This window comes from Drosophila montana, unplaced genomic scaffold, assembly GCF_035044405.1.
Source record: "Drosophila montana isolate Dmon_TW-CO22-7 unplaced genomic scaffold, ASM3504440v1 contig_3733_1, whole genome shotgun sequence".
NCBI lineage: Eukaryota > Metazoa > Arthropoda > Insecta > Diptera > Drosophilidae > Drosophila > Drosophila montana.
In genome coordinates, this window is record NW_026998620.1 from 3,106,982 (window position 1) to 3,127,656 (window position 20,675).

A 20,675-nucleotide genomic window follows, 5' to 3' on the forward strand; every position below is an offset into this window, starting at 1 on the left:
GGAGGCCTTTGCCTGGTCAGTGGCCGTTGGCATGTTGGGCTCATTCAACTGGTGAGTGCAATTGTCGGTTATTGGCGCCCGAGTGCACACACGAACGCGCCTCGGACGGGCAACTGAAGGCCGGAGCGACTGACACATTGCCAGCCGGGACAGGTTGTGCGGCAAAGGCACGTAAGCCAACACTTGCAGTTGTTGCACGTTGCTTCATTAAGTTGACGTGTGCCAGCCTGAAAAAATGTCTACGACAGTAGACTCGACCAACTGGGCGTGGCGGGCAGCTGAATGGACCAGGAAGCGAACGTTTTATCAAGCCAACTGGCAATGGTAGGCAATGTTCATATCTTAATTACTCAATGTTTGACTCAATGAACAACCAGTCAGGCAGCGGTGAGTCAGTTGCAGTTGACTATTATGCCCCCCATAGGATAATCACTGTAAACTGTGGCCATTTATGCATATGAATTTATTCAAATCAGGACATGGGCAGGGCAGCATAGTCAGCCCAGAGTCGACCCCCAACCAGCAGGCATTTTGTTTTGGCGCTGACGACGCTAAACTATTTTGCATTTAGAGCAGCCAGCGCTGAGCTCGAAGCCGTAGCTCTGGCCAAAGCCAAAGCCACAGGCACAGGCACTGTCCCTGGCACAGTCGATGCCAGAAGCCTCGTCCTGCGCCCAAATACGTGCCAGTTACATGCATTCGAGGCTATATGCGTGCGTGTGTGTGTGTGTGTCGGTGTGTGGGCAGCTTTGTTCACATGTTTTCACTTGCTGCTTAATTTGCATTTAAATGGTTTTTGCACTTAGGCTATTTCCCGTGTAAATGAGCTTTGTTTGCTGCTGCTGTTGTTGTTGTTGCAATTTCCTTGCCCAACTTAACAAGGCAACGCCAGCGGCCGAGCTCTTGTTTTATGTAGGCTCAACTTGCATTTCACCAAGGACACGTGCCCAAGCGCGGGTCCTGCGAGCGAACATTTTGTGGCTGCACATTCAATGTATTGCGAAGCGGACTCCATGTCAGAGTCGTGGGGGCAAATTCCTGGAAGAAATTTAGTCAATGACCTGATTGTGCCGGAGAGTGTAATATCCAGTTATTTAAGGCCTGCTGTTCCATTAGTTTGTGTCTTGCAACTTGGCCAGATATGAAGATAATGCGTTCAACGTGTGTAAGCCCTTGTATTACCTGCCATCTTATAAGTATTTCTACAATGTAAAACATCTGCCAATTTTAACTGCAATTCAACTCATTTTAACAAAATTGGATTTGTTTCAAATATGAGCAATACTTGGACTGACTGTAAAAATTATATTATAATTAACGACTGAAAAACTGAAAAAATCAGAAACACTTTTACATCATGATGAAATCAATAAACTTAAGGTAAAGTATATTTACATTTGTATGCACAATATATTAAGAATTAAATTTATTAATTACTAAATCATTTAAAATTGTTTGTTAGATAAATATTCATTTTAGCGAATGATTGCGAATCTATATCAAAGTTTGCAAGTTGAAACGGACACAACAAAATAACGAAAACTCGTGATCTGCTAAAAAGTAATTGCCAAATGGCAAATGGCAAATTTGTATTTGATGCGAAAAACACAATAGAAATTTAAGCGCATATCGGAAGCTGTTTACATTTTGTCTGGCATAAACAAATACGCAACAAAATAAATATTTATCAATGCATACCAGAGCTGTTTATATTTTCTATTTTCGGTCGTTCGCATAAAATGAACGCATGCGGAAAAATAACAGGAAAATGGTTGTTTGTTGAATTTCGACATGAGCCAGTGTCCTGTTCCTTATGGCTGACTGGGATTTAATGCGGCTGACATTTATCATACGCCAAGTTGGCAATGGGTTTATTGATTGCCTGCATGGCTGCATGACAGTTGCGGGCGGCGGGCGGCGGGCGGCTGCACATTCAGCCAATTAACTGTGCTACCTACCAGCCACGCCTTTTATGACTTAATAGCTGAGCTGACTTGGATAAAATAAGTATGTCAACCAGCAAACACCAGCCGAGCGGAGAGAGAGAGAGAGAGACAGAGACCATGTTCCCATTTAGCGCACTGTCAACTTTTGTTGTGGTCACTAATGATGACAGCCGCCCAGCCAAAACATCAACACACACACACACACACACACGCACACAGGCACACACATACACCCACACGGTGTCCCTCTTAACATTGTGTGTGTATCTGTGCGGGTGTCTGTCTGCTTTTGTGGCCACTGCCAACTGCCGACTGATGCACAAGCTGTCCCTGGCTTTCACATGACACAATTGTGTAGCCGGACACACACCCTCACCCTCATCCCGCCCCTCCCCTCCCCGCCCCGCCCCGCCCTGTGTCTATCCTGACCGCAACTCCTGGCCGGTGCCATATCGTGGTCAGACTTTTGTTGGAAAAGCGCGGCGCGTGGAGCGTCAAAAACAAGCTGATTTGATTGTTTGTAATTAAAAGTGGACGCAGCGAAAATTAAATGAGTATCTACAGCATATACGGAGACCAGCACCACGTTCCCTCCAACGAACCGCTGTGTGTAAGTGTGTGTGTGTGTGTGTGTTTTTAGCTGGCCGCGATGCGCATAAAACTTTATGGCCACGTGCCCGGTTCCTGTTCTTAATTTAAAAGTAGAAATCTAATAAAAATAAAAGCGTAATGCTGGCAAAGACTACGCTACGTGCCAGTACCTCGTCGGCAATGTACAGGTACTATATACAAGGGCGTGTGGGCAAATTAAGCCCCGAATGTCTTACGAAAGTTTTCAGGACAGTGTATTTGCGTTGTGCGTAACGACTAATTGATACGCCACAGTGTCAAAGCCGGCGCCGTGGGTGGGCCTAAAGGGACTTAAGACACTTAAAGCCAAGTCCCAAATTGAACCAAAAAGATAGACGCCTGTCAACATATGTATTAGCGGCTATGAGTAATTTACTGCGGTGGGAAGAGGTGACAGAAAGAGAGAAAGCGAAAGGGTGTGAGAGAAACAAGAATTGTGTCTGTGTTTTGGTCGCAGTCAGAGGGAATACAATAATATCCTGCAAGAGGTAATATTGTATTGAAGTATATAGGTGTACAGTTTTTACTTGTTACCTAAATAATTTATGTACTCCATTCATTAACAAATTTGAACTTAAGTGTCCAGATATACATGCCTTGTACGGGTTGCTAGTGAAAAGAACTGTACACAAACATATGTTGTTAAACTTTAGCAGGTGTCCCAACACAATAATAATTACACGTTTACCCCAACAACCCGTACTCATCAATACCAAACCTTTGACATGTATTCCAAGTGCCTTGCATGTTCAGCTCGCACCTACTTTTAAATATTTAAGCATTGCCTTAACACTTCTGCCTACTTATTTAAAATGAACTTAGCAGCTGTCTGCAGATTTAGGTCTGCCTATTCCTTTCACTATTAAATATTTTAAAAACTAAAATAAGCTTTAGAACATATCTTTAAGTCCCGATAAGCGAATGCAAGAAATTTAAGAACACTTTACTTTAAATTAAACTTGAAATCGAGGAGATACGAGTACATTTTATTTAATATTACTAAATTTGTTTTTTTGACTAAAAATTTAAATTTGTAAATATCTGATTGAAACGAAATATTCACAGTGAACTCAACCGCACGCTTTACTCCTCAATGTCTGCGGGTGGCAGCCAACAAGCTGAGGTAAGCCGCAGTCACAGCTGCAATAAATGACATGTTGCAACATTGCAACCATAATTATCTCGACTATTGAAAAATAATAGGGACAAAGGAAATTGCAAACATTTCGAACGCATTTGCGCAAATATTAATCCCAAGCAACTGCAAATCGAGCTAGTGGAATATGCGTATTATTGCCTGTTGCATAGATTAATTAATACTTGAGACGATTTCACATCTTTCGAGTTTAATAATTGAGCCGATGGGCGACTTAATTGGACATTTGCTGTTGAATAAACAGCTTGTCTGGGCAAATGATATTATTCTTGGCAGAGCTTTGGCAGCTCGAAAAGTAATCAAAACGATGTGGCATTTGGGTTAGTGTCTGCCACATTTAATGCATTTAAAACGGCCACTTTGGCTGCACGTGCAGCGGTGGGGTGGCAGGCAAATGGCCAAGGCAGATTCAACAGCCTGTTGCTTCCGTTTTCGCCGTGTGCCGGTTCCAGTGAGGACTAGGGCAAAGCCTGTTGCGGTAGCGCAACAACTGCCCGCCCGGATAAAAGAGCGCAAAAGCTTTGCCTCTCGCTCTCTCTCTCTCCCGTTCGCTCTGGGCATCTGGAAAGCTTTTGCTCTCGGCAGGGATTCGTGCGGCCAGCACTTGGATGGAAGCGCTACTCCCACGTAGCGCTCGTGCGTGCCTGCCGTCGATATTCCAGCCTCGTCGCGTCTCGGCTCTGGCATTTCAGTCTAGGATAAACGCTTGCGACAGCCACAACAAGTGCGCGCGTGCGAACAGCCAAATTTCGAGCCCTTTACAAGCCAATCCAACTGAGCAGAGCGGCCGCACTGCAAGCGTGTAGTGTAGTGTAGTGTGCTGTGCTGTGCTGTGCTGTTAGCCCGAAAGCGAAAGTGCAAACCAAGACACACCGGCAACAATGTGTGCGTGTGTGTGAGTGTGAGTGTGTGTGTGTGCTGAAGTTTTTTGTAAGGAGTTTGCGTACACGGTAATTAAAGCGCGGCATAGCTCCACACGAATCCTTTGGCCGCTTTCGATCGAAGGAGCTGCGCGCGTTACTCATGCGGCACTGCGAAAATGTAACTCCTCCCCGACCCCATATATTTGGATCAAGGCAATCAAATAAAATTAGTTTTCTGTGCTATTTAGTGGCATTTTGTGTAGTGTTTTAAATTGGTGCCAAAGCAAATCCGCGATATAAATGTGAAGCAAGCAAACGCCACCGATTTGTCCAATTCAATTCAATTACCTTACCCAAACATAAATTGTGTGAAGATAATCACGGATAGAGAAAAACCAAACCAAACCATTTTGAAATTTTATTAGTTTTTGGCAACGAGCAGAGCAATTACATCTTGATAATAGTTCTGTAAATTGCAAAAAAAAAAACCGAAACCTCAAAACCACCAACAAGAATTTTTAGCAACAGCAACTGGCACCACAACAACATCGGAAATATGTATAACTTTTGGATAATCGTTTTATGTCTAGGATTACTAGCAACTAAGTCAATAAGTAAGTCAAAGAGTATTTTCAATCAAATCTGAAATCGAAATATTTGTGAGAATTTTTCCATTTCGTTGTCGACATCGGATTGTGCGTTCATCTTTAATTGACAATTACGATACATCAATTTTTGGAATTTTTGTGTGACATGAGTCAAGAGATTTATGGGGAATAAAGTCAATTGCAGTTTTAAATCGAGTTCAGCTCAAATCGAGCGAGGCTTATGCTATTTTTTATTTCATTTTAATTGAGTAAGAACTTTGAAGTACAGCTGAAAGTGCATTGAGTAGATTTACAATGCAAAAGCCGATTTAGTTTCAGTTTGTTTAAAATTGCATCGTGCTATTAATTGATTCTGTTGAGCGTTCTTCTGTTTACAGAACAAAAGAGGAAGACTTAATTCAACTTTACCTTCTACAGAATTAATAAGACAATTTTCAACTTTGCAGTCGGCTGCAGCCGACTGTGCTATACTCTATACTCTAACCACATTGAAATTGGCGATATGTAACTCATGCAAACAAACATTCAGCTGCAATTGGCTTGCGTTTAGTTACTTATTGGGCATAACCGACTAGGATATACCCTGAGCACAGCTACAAGCTGCCGTTTCGAACATTCTAGCTTGCTAGATTCCCACACTATCGGAAAGTCTTTCTGAAATAGCTTCAGTGTATATAGTCAGGCCTTATAAAATTTTCGGGGCTGAAATATGACACTCAAAAAAAGTCTATTACTATATATAAAGTCTTATACTATAAATTAGTTTTTTAAAATTTTGGAGGAATGGGGTGAGGTGCTTAAAAACTGAAATATATAAAATCTTTATATACTCCACGAGAACCTACATAACATTTTCTAGATATGCTAATATCAATATATGTCGGAAAAGATATCGATAAAAAAAAAAACTGCTTGGAATATAGAAAGAAATTATTTTCCCAATGGAATATGTACACATTTCTATAATATTATTACAGTTTAAGATCTTGGACTTATATTGACTTTGATCCAAGAAGGTTTGACTTTTGTGCAGAGATATAATATGAAGGATGTCTATGAATTTCCCTGTTCCCTGAATTTCCCTTTACCTAGTGTTAAGGGTGTAACCCACTTTCTGACATAGTTTCTGCCTTCTAATCCCTGGACAATTCTCTAGAGTGTGGTCTGAAGTCACAAACTTTTAGGTTAAGTTGGTGCGTGAGCATTTTGCTATGCTCTCTTAGAGAGTTGGTTTGTTTTTTATTATGCCTGCCTAAAAATCCTTGGCAATGTTTTACATCCTTTTACAATTGTCACAGTTTGTGCAGGAATGCTTTGTTTCACAGTTGCCTTGCTTTCCGACTAGTTCATTGACTGTAGCATATTAATCAATAGTAAGTGATGTTATGGTCTTGACTAGTACAGTGAAAACACTCCCAACGGACGCTTCTATTAGGCAGACTCCCCCCTTTTGGACTGACATTTCCTCTTAAACTATCATAAAATAGAATACACCTGTCCCGCCTCAAAGGAGGACACTCTTGAGCCGATAAAAATTACGTGACAGTTGCCGTCCGTCCAAGTCAGTTTGCACAGTATATGTGTGGTATTCTTAACAATAAGAGACATACACTGAACGTTTCATTTCGTGCAACTCTACTGACCAACTGTCAAGCTATACAATTTCTAAATAAACCAAACAAAAAGCAGTTGCTTAGGTGCTTTATAAAAAAGGCAGTGTATAAATATGCTTATACGTAACCATGACGGCCAGCTAGTTATTTCTTTGTAAGCTAAGGTAAGCCATTAAGTTCAAGGTTTGTGGTGGAAGATGGCTTATTTTTGGTTGCATATTTATGCAATTGCTTAATGCGTAATCCGCATTAAGCTACTGCAGCCAAGAACAATTTGAATATCAAATGCCGATTTCAGGCTTGAGGCCCACAACGAGCCTTGGGTTAAGTTTTTGGCTGCCTGCCTCAACCTTAGTCAACAATTTATTTATAATATTTTGCATTTAAGCTGAATTATGCATATGCAAAGGAGGCGCCAGCAAAGCCCCCCCCCCCCCCCCTGGCTAATTGCAAATGGCGCGCAGGCATGCAACCCGCCCAAATACCTCCCCCTCCCCGCAGACTTTCACACCCGTTGCCTATGCACACTGGGGCCGAGACGTGCTGATTTTCTTGAATGCGACCGACCTTGCCCAATGGAATGTCACGCAGTTGGTCAGTGCCCGGCTCGATACCTGCCCGCACAGCTGCTTCCTGCTTCCCGCTGGCTGCTGCTGTCGATGCTCCTCCGGCTGCTGCTGCTGTGTTTTTTCATAAGCCTCATGAATAATTCAGAGGGCACGCTTCGATTATTTACTTCATAAACATTCTGCTACAGTCATGCCTGTCTGTGTTTGCACATGTATGTGCATACATATATATTTAGAATGCGTTAGTATGCATCTTGGCATTTTATGACGCGCGTACAAGTTTTTAATTTTAATAAATTGTTTTGGCCGGCCAAATATTTGCGCTTGCAACAGGCAAAGCACTTTCCTGATAACTCAAAATGCCTTTAGTTGTTTATTAAGCTGTTGGCAAAGTCGCTGATTGCAATCTGCATGACAAATTAATTGGGCGCATGTACTATATAAATAATTTGATTTGATTACTGAGCCAATGAGCAGCTCGGCTTTGCACGTTAATTACGACAGCCGAAAAGTATGCCACAGAATTAAATTTAATTACAGCTTCATTTTGGGGGGGGCGAAAGTTAATCAAAAACTCAATGAGCAGCTCGTAAAGACAACAACCTGCCGCGCCTCAACCTTGCGCCTCGTATCTATTACACGTTGTCGGGGCAACGTAATCGCTGAAAAATTAATACGCCAAGGAGCAGCAGGCAGCAAGGAGCAGCCAGGACGATGAAGCAACAAGGATCGGTGTGTGTCGTAAAGCACGTTTGGGCCATATTAAACCGCCAATGGCTCAGATACGAGGCAGCATCGTATAAAATGTGCCGTTGCCACAGTAAAATCAATTTCAAGTCGTTAAACGAAATGAACCTTATGGAGAGTTTCCTTTCTGTGGCTGCTTTCTTGCGGAAGTGAAAGTTACACCCACCCACACACACACATCTACACACACACACAAACAGAGCATTAGCAGTTGTGATCGCTGGCTTTGAAAATTTAAAACACGTCGCCATCGATGGGAAGTGTAATCGAAACGCGGGCTCGGCGGACTGATGCGATTATTATTGATTTTTACTTGAACTAAAATTGGTTGGATTGAATTATTCATATGGGCGGGCCGGATAATGGCAAGTGGCAAGTGGCAAGTGGTAAGAGCCTAATTGTATTGTACGAGCGCCACATTGAGAACTCTCAACTATTTATTTAGTTGAACCACCGAGAAAAGGTCGCACGTGACGTGGCTGGCAATGATGGTAACGATTATCATCATCATTGTCTTAATGCTGATTACTGTTTGCTTAGCTCTTAATGTCAAATTCAATTCAGAAATTTAAACAAAATATAAATCAATTTGGCTGCATAAACAGAGTGCATTTATATAATTTACATCCAAGCAAATATTGTGTCAAACGTGGCGGCGACAGTAGCGATGGCTTCAGGCCAACGCTGGCCTTCACTGCGTATACTTAATGTGCGCACATGTCCATATAAATGTAAGAGTTATGAGAGCCAACAGCAGCAGCAGCAGCAGTAGACGCCAGATATACAATGACAACAAGACAAGGCAAGTGTGTGTGCTCTGTGCAACCTCAATGGCAGGTCTAGCCACAGGCAAACTCAAGTTGTGAACACACACACACACACAAGCACACACACACACGTTCACACCAAGAGCATATACATATAGAGGAGGACAGGCGGGGCTGGGCGACGATTTCGCCTGCAGCTGTCTGACAGTCAGAGCTGCCTTGCTGCCTTGCTGTCTGCCTGCCAAGCTGCCCCGCATTTGACGACTTTGACATTCCAGAAGGAGTCGCCGTCGCCCCTTGCTGTGATTTTGACTTGTGCAAAGACGTTTTTGGCATATCTAATGAAACTTATTGGCCGACAGCCACTTGAATAGACTAACTCGCGACTTTAAAAACTCGTCGCAGCCCAATACATAAATAAATTACGAAATTGTCTATAAATTTTTGCCGAAATATGAACGTCGTGGGCAAAGTTTTGCCCGGCTTACAGTATCGAAGTTAAGTTGAGCGGCTGAAATCAGATTAAAGTGAACATTGGCACACATGGCATCCGGCCTGCTGCGGCCCTAATGTACGGCAATACAATTTGGCTAGGCGGCCTGCAGGTAGCAAGCATTTGGCAAATGACTGGGAACAATTTTGCACAATTTGGCGCAAAGACAATCAAAAAGTTATAAAACAAGCTACGGCAAAACGAAAACAATGGAGAACTGCGGCCAGGAATTCCGTAAAGCCCCAAATGCCAAATCACCAGCCCCTGCCAGAGCCTAAATGATGCTGAGCGGGAATACTGTCTTGTACGGAGCGTTCTGGCGTGTGTGTATCGAGCTGTAAAAACTTTGCGGCAACTTTCTGTTTTTCCTTTTTTTCCTTTATTTTTGAACGTGTTACTTGTTGGCATTCGCTTGTTGTACCTGTGCTGGCATTGCGCATACGCCACGTGGTGTTATTATCAGCCGCATCAGCGGCGCCGTAAAGTAAATGCAAAGTGTGCAAAGTCTATAAACGAGCGTCAAACTTAAAAGCCCCAGGGTGGCGGCGACTTGGCAAGGACGTTTAGAGGCTCGGCATTTGCAAGCTACAAGAGGAGAGAGGGGCCAGACACACAAGTTTATCGGCAGGCAAAGCACAGAGACAACTGAGCCTATCAAAAAGTTGCTCATACGACAAATTGTCACCGCGTTGGCAGCAACAACAGCAGCGACGGCAACAGCGAACATGGAAAACGAATTTTATATTTCAGCTTTAGCTATTATTTATATTATTTATGATGTTTTGGGCAATGTCGTTAAACTGCGGCCATTAAAAAGGTTTTCCTATGTGTGGGACAGATGTCAGCTGCCTGAAGGCGGTACAAAAAATAATTTAGAAAAGGAAACTCCTACATAAACAATTATGCCTAAGTGCGGTGCCTTAAATATTCATGAAGTTGACAACAACAAAAAAGTCTGAGCATTTACAAACAAGAGCACACTTTTAAAGAGCCCCGTTTAAAGATCCCGAAAAGCTATGAGATAAATTTGCTGGCAAATAATCTATACATAAATGCAGTTCTCAGCTATTTATCGATGCGTAGTTTTGCAGTCAAAAACATTAAACTGAAAACTATTAAAATGTCAACAAATAATTACGCATGGCAGCAGCTGCATAAATCGGATGGCGTCTTATTGCCAAATCCGCCACTAAAACGAAAAGGCGGGCGCGGAAAACTGCGAAGCCAACGAGGCGAGGCGTTGCCACTGAAAATGGCAATAATGCGACACTTGGGCCAAATCGCGCAAAAGTTGCCAGTCAACCATTGCTGCTGCTGCTGCTGTCTCTGTCTCTGTCTGTGTCTGTGTTTGTGTCTGTGTGAGTGGCGAAAGAATGAAAGCACTTTATCAAAACGGATTTACGTAGCCGAGGCGAACGGAGTTGCCTGCATTTGTCAAGGTTGCGCCTGGGTCGCCTTTTTTTCGCAATCATTTTCTTCATTTTTTTTAGTTGCTGCCTTTGCCCGGACAGTTTTGTAATAACAATAAACGCAAGAAAAGAAATCGATTTACCATTTTTCACTCAATTTATGGGTTTATTAGGAGTCGCAGGCATTGTTGTTGTTGCTGCTGCCCTTTTGTTGACAGGGCAAACGCGCCCTTTTTTTTTGCAAAAACAAAAAGTGATGGTGCCAAAAAAAAAAAAACGAACTGTATGATTTTTATTTGATTGCTGCTGCCTGAGGTTTCGGCTCCGGAATAGTTAAATCTCCAGCCTGGTGCTTTGAAGTTGTTCTTGCGGCCGTTTTAATGAGCCTTATTAAGGCAGCAAGTGGCAGACGGCAAATGCAGCATAAATCCCGGCTAATTCAACCCAAATCAAGCAAATGCGTTGGCATTTGTTACCAGCAGACCTGAAATAAATTTCAAAAAGCCATAAATCGGCAAATGGCACGCAAAGGGTCAGCTAACGCTGACAAACATTCAACAACAACAACAATGTGGGAATGTTGCTGAATGTCGAATTCTGCTGGCCAAATGTAAATGGACTCTCGGCAAAGGACAAACGGCAATGGAATGTGCTCAAAGCGGGACTCAATGCTGCGCAGCGAAGCGTTAATTATTCAAGCATATAGAGCAGGGCAGGGCAGGGCAGGGCAGGGCAGGGCAGAGAAGAACGATGAGTCCCGAGCTGGAGGAGCCCGGGCATAAGCCGACAAATTTTGCGACGCATTCATTACTGGCCACAGTTTGATTTTTGGCACAAAGTTTGCTGGCTCTGGCAGAAAACTTTTAACAAAGGTCGGCAGCATTTTAAAGTCAAACGCTGCCGGCAATTCATGCAAAATGAATGAGCCTTGCTGGTTAGCAATGACAGCAAGTTGGGGGATTTAAGGGATTTAGGCGGATGCCCAAGCAGCCCGTTCTCAACTCGACCAGACCAGCACAGAGTACGCCAGGTCCAAATTGATGGTGCATAAATTTGTGCCCAAAAGTCTCGAAAATATTCTGCCCACTAGTGTGGCGTGTGGTCAAGCCAAACAAGCCAAAACAATACGCCTAAATAGCCCGGGCCATTGTCATTTTGCTACCAAATCTTTTCCAAGTCTGCAAGATATTAAAAGTTTCAAAATGGATCGGCAAGGGCCACTCTGCTTGAGTACGTGTGTTGTTTCCAAATGATATTCAGTGTAGGCCAGGCTTAAACTTTCAGCGCATATTTTCTGCTCACAATATTGCAAATAAACTTCAATCAAAAGGTGTGCTTCGTTTTACTAAAGCGTTGTTTGCACTGTATAAAATTTGCATACCATATTTTCAGACTAGCTCTCGTGCAGCTGTCAAAACAGTATGTGCAAATATTACTTTACGGTCAACCTATTTAATCATTTGTAAAATTGAGTTTTATATATATTTAACTGTCCTGGCTGACTAAGCTAGGATGTTAAATTAGATCGGGTATTGAAAATTTCCACCTACCAGTGTGGAAAATTGGTTGAACCCTGTTACATATACAATTTTGTTTAATATCCGAATTGTTTCAAGATATTTTGCCATACAAAAACACACTTTACCGACCGATTCTTTCTATAGGGCTTTATTATAGAGTAGTGCGATATTGATAAGATTTGGCTCATATTTAAGCAACTAATAAATGCCGAGTTTTTCATACAATACTGAGAGACTACTTCCCATAGAAATAGAAAGACGTACATACAGAAGGAAGGCGTAAACGAATCAGTTTTAGTTCGTCCAGTCGCTTTATAAAGGAATATAATACTTTTCTTTTATCAAATGTTATATTTGATCTCTGCGCTTTTAATAGCTAACACAAATATTGCTCTCATATATTTTGCACATTTTATTTGTGTTAAATGGACCGTGGCATCACGGAAGAAAGTGTCGAAATACGAAAACGTAGCCTACTTTCGGGCTTAAACTTCTTTGTGAAAATCCGCTTGGCAGTTTTTAAAGTGTTTTTATCGTGCAGCGAGCAATGTGAGCAGCCATAACAATTTAATCACTGCCAAAGGGAGGGACAAATTTTCAGCCCAGTTCGCATATGTATTTTATTTTATTGCTGTTACGCACACCTCTGCACACACCCGGCACACACCCGGCACACACCCGGCACACACACACACAGCGAAGCTATTTGGCAGCAGTAGGCAAAATTAATTAAAAACGCAGTGTATGTGTGTGTGCACACAGACGTGTCTATGTGTGTGGGCTGTGTTTGTGTGTGGTGGGAATTAAAACAAAAACATGTCTAGGCACTAAAAACTTTATTAAGTCTCGGCAGTGAAGCAAAAAAAAATTACATGTAAAATGGCCGAAAAAAGAAACGACAGGCTCTCTCTCAAAAGAGTAGCGAATGCGGAGTGAAAAGTTAAACATAGGCGGAAATGTCACACATACAAGCCGCTCCCACATACACACACACACCCACACGCACACACACACACACACGCGTGAGGACATAACAAGTTGGCAAACAAACAAACAATAACGACAGCAAATGTGGAAACAAAGGGCTACCGAAGTTAGCTGACGATGACGTCGACGTCAACAACGACGCCAACAGCGACGCCAACAGCGACGCCGACAGCGACAGAGACTGGGGCAGAGTTGGGCTTGAGCTGGTGGAAAAAAAGTAAACTACACATTTTTATTATGCAAAGAGGACGCAAATGAAAGGCAAATGTTTTTGTTTTTTCCACTCGGCTGCTACTGCCGTGCACGTCTATAAGTGTGTCTGTGTGTGTGTGTGTGTGTGTGTCTCATCCACTTTCTATTGCTGTGCTTGTGTGTGCGCGCTCACTTGAATGTATTGTTAACGGGTAGCATAAAGGGCTGCCAAGCGCGCGTCTGTGTCTGTCTGTCTGTCTGTGTGCACTAAAGTAGGCAATAAAACACTAGCTTTGGCTGCAGAAATCTAAGCACGCCCACAAACACATGACATACAATAGCATAAGCAGCTGTGTTATTGGGCCATTTCCGACGGACGCTACCATGTTTGATGAACAACAAATATGGCCCAAATAAAGTGTTATTGCTGAAAATTGACTCCGCCGCCAGAGTTGTGCGTGTGCGTGTGTGACAAACCGAGCTACGCTCCTCTGTATATAAACACATTGGGGAAAAGTAATTTTTGGGTTTGCATAGCCCCGACATCTATGATTTCCAATCAATTTTCTCAAGCTGTACAATTTCAACAAAACATTTTGATTTGGCAGTTTGCTGAAGAGTGGGAGTGCCCGACCAGGAGATACCTTGAAAACTGGGCCGAGCAACGTTTATTAACAATTCAGCTTCCTTTTCTACATAAATACATAAAAACACACATACAATTACAAAGCCATACACATGTGTGTATATGATGTATGATGCATATATAATATATATAGTACAGTACGACCTTGCTCAACGCAACCAATTGCGAAAACCGCGGGAAAATTTTCTGTTGGCCACGAAACCTATTTCCAAAAAATGATGCTTTTGCTAACCATTAACATTAAAGTGAATCGAATAGTTCTGTGTTCGAAGCAAGGATTTCATTTAACTTTATTTATTTTTTGAAAAATTGACAAATTGTGGTCTGTTATTATACAATTTATACTTTTCTGACAATGTTAAGAAATCGGGTGTTGCAATTTTCGAGGAGTTGCGTGTAACGAGGGTTGCGTTGAGCGAGGTCGTACTGTAATATAATATATATAATGTATATCCAAAAATCCATAATACCAAGTCTCCAAATACATTATTATACATTAGGAAATGTCGAGAAATAATGATAAGCTCTTATGGTATAGGATAATTTATTTTTCAAATTTTTAATTTTGTAGTTTCTGAGATCGATGCGATCACACTGATGGACTTACTCGACTATATCGACTCAGCTGTAGATGTTGTTTAAGAATATATATAATTTATATGTTGAAGATGTTTCATTCTGTCATATTGGGTTCTTGGTTTAAAGAGTCGAATGTGGGCAATTTGCACATCTGTAAGCTACCAGAAATATATATTTAAATATTTTGAAATGACAATACATTCGCAGTAAAATTTTGTAATTAAAGTGCGTATACAAATATATCTCTGTTATTAAAGGATTTAAGAAATAATTTTATAATTACAACTTACGAATATAGCTTAAAAAATTCTTAAATGTCAAGCTTCATAAGTACCTTAAACCTTAAACAAAAATATTATTTTATAATTATCACAAATTTTGCCACACATGATACATACATAGGTATTTGAATACTTTCCAGTATGGACTAATAAGTAAAAGGCGCTAAGGTCCAACTTTCGTAAGTGAACAGCTCGGAGAGGCGATGAACGACGTGTTCTTTTGTATTGATAAATTTGCACAGCAATCAAGCTACAAATTGTAGTCTATATTAAAACATTGAAATTAAATTCAATACACTCAGCGCCTGCTTGTCTTTGAAATTTATGGATAGCCAGACGGCAGAGTGCAGAACTGAGACGAAGACCAGCCAGACAGCTGCCTAATTAATTTGACCGACTCTTCATGTACAATGCTCGAATGTTGCTGCTGTTGTTAGCTCCTAACGATGCGGCTTATTTGTGTGTGTGTGTCTGTGTGTGTGTGGATGAATGTGTGCGAATTTGTGCGTATGCGGAAAGCCAGTCATTTGTCTAACCAACTGTGTGTGCAATGGGCATGGGCAACGTCACGGACTTGAGTGTGTATCGTGTGTATCGTTTGTAGCGTGTGTCGACTGTAGCTGCGATGATTTTGCGGCTCTTAACAATGCTTAATACCTGCAGTTAATATGCGGTAGGTGACTCGGCGCAATGGCACAAACAGCTACTTCCTCCTGCTGGCTGCTCGCAAAAGCTGCTAATGAGCCCATAAGTTGATGATTTAGCAGCTGTTGCCGCCCAAAGACACGCCTTTGCCTGCCCGCCCACCCGCACACACACACACACATACTGAGCATAGGTGCGTATGAATAAAATATTTCATGCGTCAAATTCAATTAATAATATTAATGTAGAAAGCTTATGAATATGCGCCTTGCCGCCTGCCAAAGATACTTGACTTGCTGCTTGCGGCGCACGCGGCGTATGCGTAATGTGTGCACGTATGCGAATGCGGGTAAGCTTGAGTCGAGCTCGTTTTGTCGCTTTATTAATTGCCACATTTATGCAGTTTAAGCATTAGCCTAGCTTTAATTAACGCCAGTCGAGTCATACACTAAAGCACGCACTTCATTTGCTTAGCTTTGCCGAGAATTCCTTGAGCTGGGTGTGTGCATTTAAAATTCAGAGCCAAACACAATTCCAAATGCTAAGGCTAAGCTGCTTAGTATTCTCCTGAAGCTGCGATTGTATTCTTGCTGTTATTTTTGTGGTGCTTCACGCAACAATTGGCAGAGCTCAAGAGATGGCAATCAAGAATGGCAGACCACAGCCAAATCTCAGCACTGCTCAATAATTGTATAGTATTATGTTGGGAGCTCAGAGGAAAACAACAACAAAAAAAAAACAAAAAACCAGCTCGCTTAAGCACCAAGTCAAATATGCGTCAATTGGCAGCCACATGCGCACTCAAGTAAACACAATCCTTAAGGAATTACCAGCAGAGTAATAGCACAACAAAGGGGGGAAAGGGAAAGGAATCTAAATCGTGGCTGCTTAGTTATAATTGGATTTGTGTAAGTAAGGCCAAGAGCGAATGCAAAAAAAAAACAAAGAGAACGGCTAAAATGAATCATAAATAATAGAATATTACGAAAAATGTGCAAATTAACACCAGCACACATAAAACTTTAAGATCCCCCAAACCATTGAGACACAACTTTTTCATTGTAAACTAAAAACAAAGCCAACAATTTATGCAGCGCCGAGTTGAGAAAATGGGCGTCTGGGAATTGGCCAGACAAAATCGTGCTAAATAGGGGAATATGCCTAAAGAAAAAGTGCCGAAATAAGGACACACACACACACAGAGAGAGAGAGACACACGCAGAGAGACACTCAAGCAGGGACACACTCGAATGGCTGGCACTTCGGAGCTGGTAATTGTGGCCCCAATGCTAATGCCACCTTTGGGCTGTACGAAATGAAAATGCGTAAATTATTGATTAGAATCACCAGAAAGCAGAAGGCTGGCAGCGTGCCTGGCCAGCCTAACCAGGCACCACACACACATATAGGTATATATATACTTTTTTTTTTTGATGTTCCGGGTTGATTGTTACGCCTTTTGTGGGAGCTCTCTCGGCTGAACGCATATAAAAATATGCTAGCCCTTGGCATTGGGACGGTCACGAGTCGCATAATAAAGGCACTTTGCGTTGATTTTTAAATGGCGCCCGAGTCCTGCGGCGGCAGCAGCTGAAATTGGAATGCAAACAAAAGCCAGTTGGCATTGATTGGGCAAGGACTACTCCTCTGCACTACGCCATTTGTTTCAACAAGTTGGGCGGACAGCGTGGATGGTCAGCCGTGGCCAGCTCTTTATGGGCACTAAACAAATATGGCCTTATTATTGTGGGCACGCGTGTGCGACGCTGCAAACTGCGTCATTTCACATTCAACTCGACTCTAATGCGCATTTATCGTTCTCCAAATGTAACATCGAATCATTCATTTCTACCAAATACTCACAGCAAAATGCCTGGCCGCCCGCAGACTACTTCAGGCAGGCAGCCAGCCAGGCAGCAGGTGCTGTCAAGTGTCAACAAAAACAGTGCCCAGCATTTCGGTTAAAAAAAATGAAGCTACCAAAAAAACAAGAGCCCAACTGTGGACTGAGAACTGGGGCTGGCTGTGGGCTGTGGGCTATCTGCCGAGCATAAATGTCAATATCATCAGAAGGCTCTGAAATTGCCGCAGGGCCTGTTGTGGCTTCCTTGTGTTGTCAGCCCTCGTTTGGCCCATGTTTGTGTCGCAGACCTAATGCCCGTGTAGATTAGAGATAAGGGCAACATCAAATACTGGCATTTGGACAATGCGCAAAGAATTTGCCTAGGCAAATTGCGTTTACGTAACACAATAATGCAGCTGTGGTTGTGCTGCGGCTGAATTTGATATCGGTCGGTCGGTCTAAGTCCGGGCAGCGGCAGGCCTTAATTAATTGTTCAGGTGGGCGACTTTGGCACACCTTTTCAGTTGCTCCACGTGGTAAAAGTTTTTAATTTCGAATTTCTGAAACAGCAGCTGTTTGTGTCATAGAAAATAATAAATAATTCTCAATTGTTTGCGACTAGTATTTTGTTCTTTGTGATTTTCACAGAATTCTCAGCAAATAAACCCACATCCAAGCGCACGAAAAATATATGCGAAATAAAATATAACAGAGTTAAATTGAAATCGCTGTGGTGCAAGTATTTTGGTATCTGTCATCCATGATTTAAACGAGTTTTCCAAACTGAATGTGAAATATTTTTGTGGAAAACGTGTGTGGCTATTGAAGTCGGGAGTGCTCGACTGTAGGGTGTCCTGTGCACAACCAAATGTTTATTGATTTAAAAAAATGTATGCCTCGGGTCAAATGAATAAAGCTATAAATGTGGCATTGGCATTTTGTTATTCATGCCAGCTTCAGACTGATTCAAATTCTCGAGATGTTTCTATGCAATCGAATCCGAGAGTGATAAGTCCACAGGAATCATCGAGATGCCTTGCTCCACATATCTACATGCACCAAATCTGACCGCATCTAAATGCTTCGGTAGTCGTTGTAGATGTCCAACAGCCACTGCATTTATCTAGCCATATTTGGTAGTTGCCACTTACGAAGGGAAATCAAACTATTCGCGTTTTTATGCGCCTCCGGCACAAGGGATTTTTGTGTGTTTTTTTATTGGAGGACATGTTTCCCCAAAGATCATATATTTTCTTTCGCATACTATTTTACGCCAACGGAAATCGACTTTTCGTACAAAATTATATAAACTTAATTGGTGATATATTTATCCAAAATTTCACAGATTTAGCCAAGAGACGACTCATTCGAAACCAACGATATTTATTTCGATAGTTTTACAGCTCTGCCGCCTAAGGCAGTGCCCACTGTTAAGATGAAAGTAGAAAAGTTTTCTTAACTAGAAAATTTCTAAATATTCCCTTTGAATCCATTTGGAATGGTTACAGGGTATAATGAATGAATGTGTCCGCGCAGATGTTACGACAAATGAGCAAATTTCCAACACTTCAGCTGTTTTTAACACCCGCTCTAAGCTTGTCCGAAACGGGAATTGCAAAATACATTTTGTGGCCATTTCGGAATGCAATTTGAAACAAAACTACGCACACGCAAAACCGACCAAACTGCTGAAACTAAAACGAGAGAAAAAAAAAGAGGAAACAATTTGCGATACCAATTTGCAATGTTATCCAGTCTGTCATTCTGTTGTTGCCTTTGTAGTTGTAGTTGTAGTTGTAGTTGTTGCTGGCCAACGCATTAATAAAACATAATTTCGCTTAAAAGTAATTTAAGCACTTTTGTGTTTGCCAACATCGTGGGCGCAACCGTTGGCTGCTCTTGCGTTTGCTTTTCATTTCTATAATAGTCTGCAGTCGGTTTACGAGCCAGGTACGGACGGGCAGAGGCACAGGTCCAGGTCGCGCTCACTGGTCCGGCAACTGGCTCACACACACACACACAGAGAGACACGCTCGCATATATAGACTGAAAGTGCGGGGGCCTCGTGGCGCATGACTAACACTCGTTATGAGATTCATGGCCTACATGTGTTTGCTCCACGGCCTTGTAAATGGGCACTGGGCGTGCTGTATGTGCCCTACGTGGCCCTACGTGCCGGCCGCCTTGATGGGCGTGCCTGTGTTGGTTGTAGTTGTAGTTGTAGCTGGTGCCTGTGTGCAGCCGCCGGAGCGTGCCCTTGAAGCCATTTTCTTATGTACTTACTTGTAAACGGATTTTTTGCTTTTTTTGCTTTTCGTTCTGCTGCCAGTGCCGTTGCTGTGCTGTTGTTAAGTTGGGTGTGTAGTCATTGCAGGGGCTGCCGGATGCCCAGATAAAATTTCCAAAGCGGCAAGTTTGCTTCCCGTTGCGCGCACAGTCACTTACTTGTTTTGACCATTACATTGGCTACTTTTGTCGGCCATGTACATGGCTGTGGCGATGGCTCTGGCTCTGGCTATGGCTGTGTGCGTGACAGATATACATTTACTTTGATATTTTTATTTACAAAATCTGATTTCATTTAATAAATGTGATAAAAATATCAAATTGAAAATCCCAAAGGCAGTATCAAATTTAAATGGGCACATTTCGTTTCTTACAATATAAAATATAACATAAAATGTTTAAAATTAAGGAATTATAAGCACTATTAAGTCCAAAGTCTGGCTTTCAGAATATTCGCTCACAGTTAACAATTGAATAAGTTCTTGCTTAACTAACAGCGGTTAATTTTCTGAGATATGTGTGCGCGAACTAGGGGAAACTTATCTTCATGAAGGCAAACTCGAAACGACAACTTAAAATTCAGAGACCAGCTGAATAACTTACATAATAGTATATCCGCAGGCGATTTAGCGCGCATAAAAACAATAGCTTAAATACTTATATACTTATATACATATATATTATGTATTTTATTTTTCATGAATTTCGCACCCAGTCGTTTTATTCAAAGACCGTGCAGGCCAAAGTCCTTGCCAAAGACGAACATTTTTCTTGGTCTCCATGGTTCTGCATACTTGTATTTCCTTCTCCTTCTGTGCCTCTGTCTCCCCACTGTGTCCGCTACATATTTAAATTTCACGCGCGCATACACAGGCAAGGATAAACGGGATTTATA

At 42.0% G+C, this 20,675-nt stretch overlaps 1 protein-coding gene across 1 annotated transcript in view; it reads left to right on the top strand.

The window, feature by feature from the left end:
• Positions 1 to 4,453: 4,453 nt before the first annotated feature.
• beat-VII (beaten path VII) overlaps positions 4,454 to 20,675 on the top strand; it is a 44,161-nt gene continuing 27,939 nt past the window's right edge. Inside the window, exon 1 of the mRNA XM_064693880.1 lies at positions 4,454 to 5,209. Within this exon, the coding sequence (XP_064549950.1) occupies positions 5,152 to 5,209 (58 nt within the window). The 5' untranslated portion in view covers positions 4,454 to 5,151. The remainder of the gene's footprint in view (positions 5,210 to 20,675) is intronic.